Source organism: Glycine max, chromosome 14, assembly GCF_000004515.6.
Source record: "Glycine max cultivar Williams 82 chromosome 14, Glycine_max_v4.0, whole genome shotgun sequence".
Taxonomy (NCBI): Eukaryota; Viridiplantae; Streptophyta; class Magnoliopsida; order Fabales; family Fabaceae; genus Glycine; species Glycine max.
The window spans coordinates 42,893,696-42,904,123 of NC_038250.2; the positions used below are offsets into that span (position 1 = coordinate 42,893,696).

General features: G+C 29.8%; 1 protein-coding gene across 2 annotated transcripts; it reads right to left on the minus strand.

Moving 5' to 3' along the window:
- Positions 1-3,933: 3,933 nt before the first annotated feature.
- On the minus strand, positions 3,934-10,033 carry LOC102666475 (heterogeneous nuclear ribonucleoprotein 1). 2 transcript variants are annotated; one of them, XR_003264586.2, is made up of 5 exons: positions 9,612-10,033; positions 7,743-7,838; positions 7,587-7,664; positions 6,486-6,686; positions 3,934-5,549 (listed from the first exon to the last, which is right to left on the minus strand). XR_003264586.2 is itself a non-coding variant. In XM_014767295.3 (4 exons), the coding sequence occupies exons 1-4, from the start codon at positions 9,831-9,833 to the stop codon at positions 5,505-5,507; spliced, it is 441 nt and encodes a 146-aa protein (XP_014622781.2). In that variant the 5' UTR covers positions 9,834-10,033; the 3' UTR covers positions 3,934-5,504. The 2 variants fall into 2 exon arrangements, 1 of the variants encoding a protein (XP_014622781.2); XM_014767295.3 differs by lacking the exon at positions 6,486-6,686.
- Positions 10,034-10,428: the final 395 nt, after the last annotated feature.

Sequence of the window (10,428 nt, forward strand, 5' to 3'; positions counted from 1 at the left end):
AAATGCTTTTAAGTTTCATATTACTTGACTTTCGTGCGGGAGCGGAGGAGAGAGAGCTCTAAGCATATGTAAGAGTATTGCTATGAGGAAGTTGGAAATCCTTTTTTCCACTGTATCTTGTTTATTTCAGAAATAATATTCAAATTTTATTTCCCATTATTATCTGCTTAATTAATTTGTATGTCAGTTTTGGTTTAGTCTCAGGAATTGTGAAAACAAGATAATTGTGAAAATAAATACTAAAAGAGTGAAAAGATACAAATAATAAAAAATTAGTAAGATGAAAGCTATTGAAGTTGTTAAAAGCAAGTAGATAATTGGTCGAAATAAAATGTAAGCAAACACTTGGTTTTTGAACCACAGGTCGATCCATTTAATATTGACTTTAGTTACATAACCTATTTTAGTTAATTCAGTATATGAAATTGTAAGATTATAAAAATTAGAAAATTTATTAAAGTTGAATGGAGTTAAAGAATATGATACTTATCTGATGTTTAATTAGTGATCGAAAAGGGCACAATCTATTAAGTTTGATGATATTATTGAAATGGAAAAACATGAAAGATAAAAAAGATTCTGATGAAGACAAGTTATTAAAATTATATGATCCTCCATGAAGGTAGAATGAAAAATCATCAAAGACACATAACTTTGATCAAGTATCTAAAGACAGTTTATCAACAATTTTCTCACAATAAGTGTAAAGATACAAGTATCTCAATATTTAGATAGTTGTTTTAAATAAATTGTATATTTATATAAATCTTATAAATGGACTGTTGAGTCAAATTATGTTATAAATAGATATAACAATAATCATTTTTCTCTTGGTTATTAAAATCACATAAATAATTTTACACTAACATATCGCACACAAAAAATGACTATCAATTATCTAGAAAAAGTGTATATTTAAATTCATACTTTAATGTTATTTATAATTTCTTTTCTTTGATCAATTTACTTTAGTTCAAATTTCATCTTCTACATTTCTTCTTCAAATTCTAAATTTCATCTAATCACCATTTTCTCTATAAACTCTAAAACTTATTTACATGTTATTCTTTACTTTATGGCAATTTTTACATCATTTTATATTTTATCTCAATTTACATTTCAAAAAAACTTTACATTTTTATCATTTTATCTTTATTTGCATTTCAATTTGATTTACATCCAAAGTAGTTCACTTTACTAGTCATTTTTCTTTATTTGAATTTTAACTTTGTTTATTAATCAAATATATACATTTTTTTACTTATTTTGAAAACATATTTACTACATAAACTATAAACTCAATTGAAATCTACTTATATAAGTGTACTCGAAATAAGCATATATCTGACATATAATTTAAGTATCTTTTGATTATTAAGAAACAACTTTGGTTACAAAGACTAATTATCAAAATGAATATTTTCAAATATAATACAATAAACACTTGATGATATTAAAAGATCTTGTATATTCAATTAATCTCAGTTCTTTTAACTGCAAGGTATATCAACTGCTAATTTAAATAAAAATAATTTACAATTGAAATTATGTCACATTAAATAAATTATGATTGATAAAGATCAAGAGTGGAAACAATAAAAGATTATATTTACTTAGATAAATTCCACCATAAACAGAAATACAATGTGCATTATAGTGGGTTCATTTTTACCAAAGTATGGTTGGGGCAGATATCTAGTTTTGGATCGGACTAGCAAAATTAAAGGATCTGCTTAAGGAGGGTCCCGATCATGTAGCTTATGAGCGTTCTGCATACTCGTATTGGTTTCAACCTCATTGATTTTAAAGAGGAAAGTTTAAGAAAAAGATGTGTGAATTAGGCTACTAGCAAGACCATAAAGCCTGCTGAGATTCTTGTTGAAAAGAGAGACATGGTGATAGAACCATATGCGCGTGGTTGGTAGATTATTAAAAAAAAAAAAAACTACTTATGCACTCAATTTTTTTTACCAATGTTCAACCATAAAAACAAAGAGGGGAAGAACTCGACTAGATAGAGCTATAGAAATGTTTTTTTTTACCATGTGTGTGGTTTCTAATTTATATAGTAAAACTATAAAATTGGATATAAAATCATAGTTGGTTTTATATTTAAGATAAATTATGAGGAATAAAATAGACAAATTAAATTAGCTAAAAATAAGCGAGAAAAAAATTAATCATATACAAACCTGATCAAGGTCACAGAAAATAACTTTAGTCGAAGTTGACCAAGGTCGATCGAAAACAACCTTGATCAAGATCGCATAAAATAACTTTAGTCGAGATTGACCAAAATTAACCCTAACCAAGACTGGCCAAAAACAAACCTGGTTGATGTTGCCAAAAATAACCCTAGCCAAGATTTTCCAAAATTAATCATATACATAAGGTTAGCTAAAAACAACCCTAATCATGGTTAGCTGAAAATAATCCTGATCGAGGTTGGTTGAAAAAAATCCTAGCCAAAATCAACCAAAAACAACTTTGGTTGAGTTCAACTAAAAATTGCCTTGAATGAGGTCGATCAAATTAAAAATATGTTTTAAATAATTAAAAAATCATTTTTAAAATAACATGACCTTTGGGATAGTTTTGGTCCTGACTCCTTATTAAGGGAGACTGTGTAGGTTATGGTATTGTATCCCTCATTAGGTGGGCTAAGGCCCCCACTATTGAAAAAAAGTCTTCTACAATGGTTGTAAAGTATATTCTACGACGGTTTTAAAGTGTCTTTGAAGCTAATGTTGTTAAAACTCTTGATTTTTTACGACGGTTTCCTAAAGAATTATCTTAGAAAGGAATATCTTTCTAAGACGGTTCTTAGTTAAAAATTGTCTTAAAAGATCATCCTATTAAGATGATTCTTAATTAAAAACCTTCTTAGAAGGATATTATTCTAAGACGGTTGTTAGATAAGTACCGTCTTAGAAGAATATTATTCTAAAACAATTTTTAGTTAAAAACCGTATCAAAATATACACTTTTTACGACAGTTTTTCAAAGAACCATCTTAAAATATTTTATTTTAAAAAAAATAAAAATTCTAATAAAAAAAAACTATATAATATATGCAATACCTATAACTACAATGACAAGAAGAACTGCAAAAGCATTACTTCCCCGTCATACCATCCTTTAGCCAAACCAATCAATTAAAAATAAATGAAAGGATAAACCTTTGAGAATGATAACTTTATCAACTCAATACAAAATACCAAACAAATTTATTCAACTAACAAGAATAATCACAAGATTCAGAACCAAGCACCATGTAGAAACACGTATATAAATAGAATAGAGGGGTTCCAAAATAAAATGCACAAAGTAAACTTCTAAAGTTTAATACTGTCAAATAAAGCCAAAAGACATCATGGAGTGAATATTAACTATAAATAGAATGTGATGAACTAATTTAATTATTTTCATAACCACTATCAATAGTCTACTTCTAGCTCCTTAACATCTATATTTACACTACAAACTCACCACTGCCACAAATATGTGATGTGCTAATTATGTGTTAGAGTGGTAGTAAGATAATGCTTAATAATATTTCCTAAGCTCATGGTAAGCAAAGATGACAGTCGTCAGGAAAAGATTAAGTGTACCTAGTTTACATTCACCGGCCAATTTGAAAAGCAGTGTTGCCTTATAAAACAATAAATGGTGGATTAGTATTTCTCAAGTTTTAAGACTAGACAAACAATAACAAACCATATTATTTATTAAAAATATAAAATAAACAAGGTCCCTTCTAGAAAGCTACATGCCTGTTTGAATAGGAAACTATTTATGACTTCACATCTTGTTTGCTTCTAAACAAAGCTACATGCCTATCTACCCGATACCTTTTCTAAGAATATAAGGAAATAACCATAAAGAATGAGAGTTGGAGTACCTTTTTAGAAGTATAAAAAATTCTAGCTCTCATTGCCAATTCAAATTATTACAACTAAATTTATTGGAATTTTTTAAAATATATTTCTCTCCAATTGATCTAACTATTTGACAAGCAGACTCCTACCGCCATGGAAAAAATAAACATATGTAAAACATGTAATTTCCAGCCCCCCTATTAAACAAGGGGTGAAAACCCAAAAAAGGTCATATGACCATGAAAGACACATTTCAGGACTTACTGGACCCAGACCATGAACTCCTTGATAATAGTCATGATTCTAAACCTCTCTTGCTATGATTTTAATTATTATAAGTTGTTTTGAAGATGATATAATTAAATTAAAACACATGCTGAAATGCATCAAAGATAGTCATAGGTAAGTACAAGCAATAAACATTGTCAAATCAATACCGATTTGGGAGGCCCAGAACCTCCTGTCCAATTCCCTTCACTGACAAATTACCTTGGCTCCTGTTAGAACAATTTTTCCATAGACAAATATAAGCAAAAATATTACCTTGGCTCTTGTTAGAACAAATGCTACTACATTGTACCAGTAGTGTAACATCTTCAATTGAATTAGTGCCATCTATCTCCTAACTAATAAGTATGTCATTATTCTTCACGTCATCAATCATCGCCAATTTAATGACTTTTGCATTGTACGAAGAGAACAATCAACAATTATAAACAATAAACTAACTTATCTATAATCTATAACTATTATAACAAAGATAAAACATAAACTAAGTTATCATTTTAGTCTAATTTTTTTATAAATTTTTTACTTTTATTTTTTATTAAGTAAACTACAACAAAATTTACTGTTCACTCTCATATTTTATTTAATTTTCTCTCTCTGGTTTTATTTTATTGCTACTTTAAAAAAAAGAGAAATAAAGTATCTCTCTTTTTCCTAGCTAATATATAATATGGAAAATATGAACAATATAATTAACCATATTTTTGTATGGTCGTTATATGTTATATGCGGATAGTAATAATAAACCTTCAATCACTTTGCCTAAGTTAGCCCAGTTTAAACATGATTTCAAATGTAGGAACTTTTTGAACATTATACGTGGTTGTTTATACATGTAACTGATGGTAATTACTTTAAACATGATTGAAGGAGAAACCAAGCTAAATCACATGCATGGTTCATAGCTAAACTCTAAATTAACGAGAACATTATTATATAATCTAAAATTATGTGGCCTTAACTAATTTTTATACAATAAGTTGTTAATTTTTTTTTCGTAAATAAAAAAATATAATTGAGAATCATGTAAAGCGGGCCCAAATCATTATATTGCCTTGAAGTAACACTAAAGACAATGTTGGGAAGCTGAGCAAGTAAAAAATATGCAAAACCTGTTGTCAAGACGGGCATGGAGATCGATAACAAGCTGCTCTTCAGCCTGTGAGGAGCCCTCTCTTCAAGTCAGACCTTAGATAATTAGTCCAACGAAGTACGACAACTCTTACCACAACGCCGAAGCCCAACAAGCTATGGAAAAAGCACGCCAACAGCACTTGCCATTGGTGAGAATGAAGTTTATGAGTTTTTTGTCTTCCCCAGCTGTCCATTGGCCTTTCTTCATCCCAAGTTTGTCACAGCAAGGTTGCCTCCCCATACCACTTGCTACCAACCAATGAAAATTGTGTGTCATTAACATAACACTAGAAATATTAGAAACATTTTTAAGGAGTATAATAAAGTCCTAAAAGTTATATGAATGAGGGAAGAAACTTATACAGCTTAACTTAATGAAAATTTAGTGAAAAAGATCCAAATATTGTCTTTTTTCTAAGGAGTATAATATAATTAAAACCATTCAAGTTTTTTTTTTTTACAGAAATCTGAAATTAGATGTTCAATTAATCCAAGAAAGAAAAGAGAAAGTTATGGTTTGTTTTAAAAACTAGATAATTTGCCCATTTGACTTTCACTATTGTCCTCTAGTAGGATTTCTAGAAGTCCTGACCAACATAATTGTCCAGTCCAAAAAGCTCGCAGTGCGACTAGAGCTCACCACTGATCATGTTTGGGGGTGTGGTGGACTTTTACGTTTTTAGGGCTAAGATATTATATGCACAGATATAATAGAGCAGGTGGTTTCTCAAAATAGCCAGTTAGACACTACAATCTTACAACTGTTCTTTTAGTATTTCTCTTGTACAAATTCTATAGGGAAAAATAAGTGTTTTTAGTCGCTTAAGACAGACACTATTAACACACCGTTTCCTACATGACATTTGTGCTAAGGGACTAAAAACACCAATTTTTAAAAGTTCAAGGACCAAAATGTTTAATGGTAAAGTACATGGACTAAATCTAAGAATTTTACAAGTTACAGGGACTAAAAACATATTTTTTTTTTCAATTTTCTATACATTGAATTTGCTTCTCTTTTGTCATGGTTTTTATTTTCTTGTAAAGGATTTTCTACCTTACATCTGTGTGTTCATTATTCTTTCTTCTTTATCTCTGTTGCACATTATTTCTACTAGCAGCATAACACAAGTTAAGAAAATTTGTTGACCCTGAAGCCATACAATATATACTGATACTACTAACCTTGTAGAGTAGAACCCATGTTTGTGGCTAAACACCTAGCAGCATTAGCTGCATGATCCAAGGAAGCATCAAGCAGGGGGTGAAAACAAATGTGGTCCATAACACCAAGCCAAGGATCAGTACCAACATGCACCTCAAAGTCAATGGAGTCAAATGCAGCCTTCACTATTGCCAACACAACATTTGACAAGTGGCATGACCCTAAATGACCCAATTCAAAGACAAGAGTGTAACCAACTCTGTTGTAGGCCACATCTTTATTTACAAATTACAATCACCATCTATGTGGAGTGAGTGAGTGAGACAACAAAAATCCTACTAGAGGACAACAGTGAAAGTCATAGTATAACTCCCAACAATTAAGCTTTTATAATATAATTATCATAGAATAACTCCCAACAATTAAGCTTTTATAATATAATACACACTATTAGAAAATATGCTTTCTACATCAGTTATTTATGACTTTCAACATCGGTTTTTAAAAAACCGATGTTAACGTAAAATTACCAACATCGATTATATAAATAACCGATGTTGCTAATATAAATTACACCCAGAAAATGTATATTAATGTTGAAAGTTAACATCGGTTTTTTGTAAAAACCGATGTTAACGAATGTGTTAATATTGACAGTTAACATCGGTTTTCTGTAAAAAACCGATGTTAACGAATGTGTTATTATTGACAGTTAACATCGGTTTTTATAAAAAACCGATGTTAACAAATGTGTTACTATTGAATTTTAACATCGGTTTTTTCAAAAAACCGATGTTAACAAATGTGTTATTATTGACAGTTAACATCGGTTTTTTCAAAAAATCGATCTTGTTTTCAGGAATTTTTTTTTAAATAATGTCTCTGTTTTTACAAAAAAATCAAAATTTAACCTGTAAATTTAAAATCAGACCACACAGCACACAACATATATCATTTGCATTCTGTTTTCAAATAGATTTTAGCAAAAAACTAACTATCAACAAAGGTTATTGAATGTTAAGATGAAACAACAATTGTAAAAAATGTAATGCAAAGTATGTAAACTAATTAATTAACCTAAAGTTACATAGTTGCCTAACATCCTATGTTTGATTTCTAACTTTTAAATAATACTGTGCCCACTGTATGCGAAGTGCTTTGAATCTCTCTGCTTCCAATGGTCTAACTTCATTAAAATACTGCATGATCAAATAAAAAAAATTAATAATGTAATAACAATTATAAAAAAACCAAATTTGTTTAAAATAAACAATTACCGTTTCCCAATTATTCCTGAAAGATCCTAAGATTATCGTGGACATCCAGTGCATCACGTAGTAGTCACATTCAGTGATTCCTTTTTGTCTATTACACTAAATACATAATGAAATTTGGATATTAATTAAACGTTAACTACAATTAGTGTACACACACATAAAATATATATAAGTAGAACTTTTATTTAAATCACGTACCTTAACAACAATCCACCTAGCAGCAACCTTAGATTGAATAGTTATTATATATTTTTATGTTAACGTGGATAGTGCAAGATCAAGGCCGTGGATAGTGCAAGACAATTAAGGCTATTGTCTTAGGTCTCTTAATTTTATTTTACTTATTATTATGTAAGCTTTTACATGAATCAGTTTCTATTGTCTTAGGTCATTTGAAAGAGTTTTGGCAAAACACGTCTTGAATCAATTCCTAAACCTTCATCATTTGAAAAGATAATAAATGATTGGGGTTCATCAGTTTATGACGACGGGGTGTCTTCACCTTGGTTAATCTCTCTACCAATTTCTACAACAGGGTGTATGACGACGAGCAAGAGTGGTTTCGTTCAATATTTGCCAATTTTGACAAACAGAACGCAATTCAGAACCAGATCGAGTTCCTCGTCCAGAGAATGGGTGGCCCCACTCTCTATTCTCAAAGAAGAGGTGCTCTGCTCATTTATTTCATTTCTTACCAACCGTACTGTTTTATCATTTACTGGGCCGTGTTCAAGAACTTTAGGACTTTAAGCAAATTTTTAAAGAAACTTAATATTATAATATATAAATTATTTCTCAAATTATTTTTTTTTGTTTTTTATGAATTTTTTTACCAATTAAAATCATTTTTATATGTTTGTTTTATAAATAATAAGGCATTTATTAAGAGTACTATATATTAAGATTGAATTAATTTTTTAACTTATTTTTTGTTTTAAGTTTTGAAAACCAAGTTCCTACTTTCTATTTGATTTTTTCCCTATTACTACAAAGTATAAGAATAAAATAAAGAAGTACTACATAATATAAACACGTCTTGAATTAAGAAAACCAAAGTAGCAAAACAAGCCATGAACAAAACAATTAGCCCAGCGTTACAGAAACTAGTCAACCAAAAGTAAATATATGCCAAGGAAATAAAAAACTAAATAAGCCCTACCTCCATGAACAAACCGCGAGAACAGTTAAGACCCTAAACAAAAAGCAAAGAAATGACAAAAAAAGTAGTAGTGTTTTAGAATCATGTGATCTTGTGAAATGTACTTTATGATTTCCCGTTATATCCGCTGTACACTGTGACTTATAAATAAGAGTTGTATTTCTAAGCTTCACTTTTCTCTAAAACATAAAAATGTTAACAATAATCAATTATAAGAATTATGACTAATAATAAATTTATAAACATTCTTTTTTCTTAATTAATTGAACGAGATATTTTTTACTAAAAAGATAAAAATTATATCAGTCTAGGGACACCTAAACGGGATTAAGGTGGTTAGAATTGTAGAAATTTTAATTTTTTTTCTTAATCCAAATTAAATAAAACATAATTTATTCTCTCCTGTCTCTTTCCATTATATACTTCTTTGCTCCCTGCTTGTCACATCCAATTACAAAGCGGAAAAACTACGTGTAATGTTTTTATTATTTGTCCAACGTCAACCATTATTAATGCCCAAGCACGTTCAATGCAACACAAATGAGAGTCAAGAGACTAATCATTATACGCTGATATAAACCAAAACAAAAAAGGGTTTCAAGATTATCCCCAATTCAGAACCAGCAACAACCACACTTAAAAGTACAATACAATATTTTCAATCGGAACATGAAGTAAAGAAATGACAAAAAAAATGATAGAAGCGTTACCGTTCTGCCATCTATGACATGTTTGTCTTCCATAACCCTATCTAGAATGTTAGGATCCGCAAAAACGACGAAACCGAAGCCCCTTGGCTTCCCAGTGTTCTTCTCCCGCATGACGGAAGTGCTCAAAACGTCGTCGTAGTTACCGAAATGCTCCTTGAGCTTGTCCTCTGTCGTATCCCATGAAATCCCACCGATGAAAAGCTTGCCTTGATCCGAATCCATTCTTCTCTCTCTCTCTCTCACTCACTCTCTGTATGTATATATACGAATAAAATATAAATGAATGGGCTTGACAGTGGTGGTGGTCGATTTGGGGGAGAAAGTTGAAGGTGGGAATTTAGGTTTTGATTTGGGGATGAAAGAAAGAAAAGAGGGAAGAGTGAGGGCTTCCAAGACACAAATAAATGAATGAGAGTGTGCGAGTGAGTGTGTTTGGTTTTTGTAGTGTTTTTCAAAAGGTAGTCTCATTTAACGGCTCAGATTTGTTTGATTCCATTTTTTATAACAGGTGTTGCCAGTGGGAATTCTATTTAGTTAATAATCAAAATCAAAATACACTTCCAATCCTTTCTTTGGACCAAGAAAGACAAAATTAAGTGTAAGAAAAATAATAATAAATCAGAAGGAAAAAAATAATGAAGAAATAAAATTTACTGTTTTTTTAAGGTAAAAATTTGCTGTCATTTACATGAAAGATACATATATTTTTTATTTTGTTAAAAAAGAGTGAAAGAATTTTGTAATTAATTGCATTTTTGTTAAAAAAAATTATAAGTATTTCGAATCGGACAATAGAAACTGATTCATGTAAAAGAAA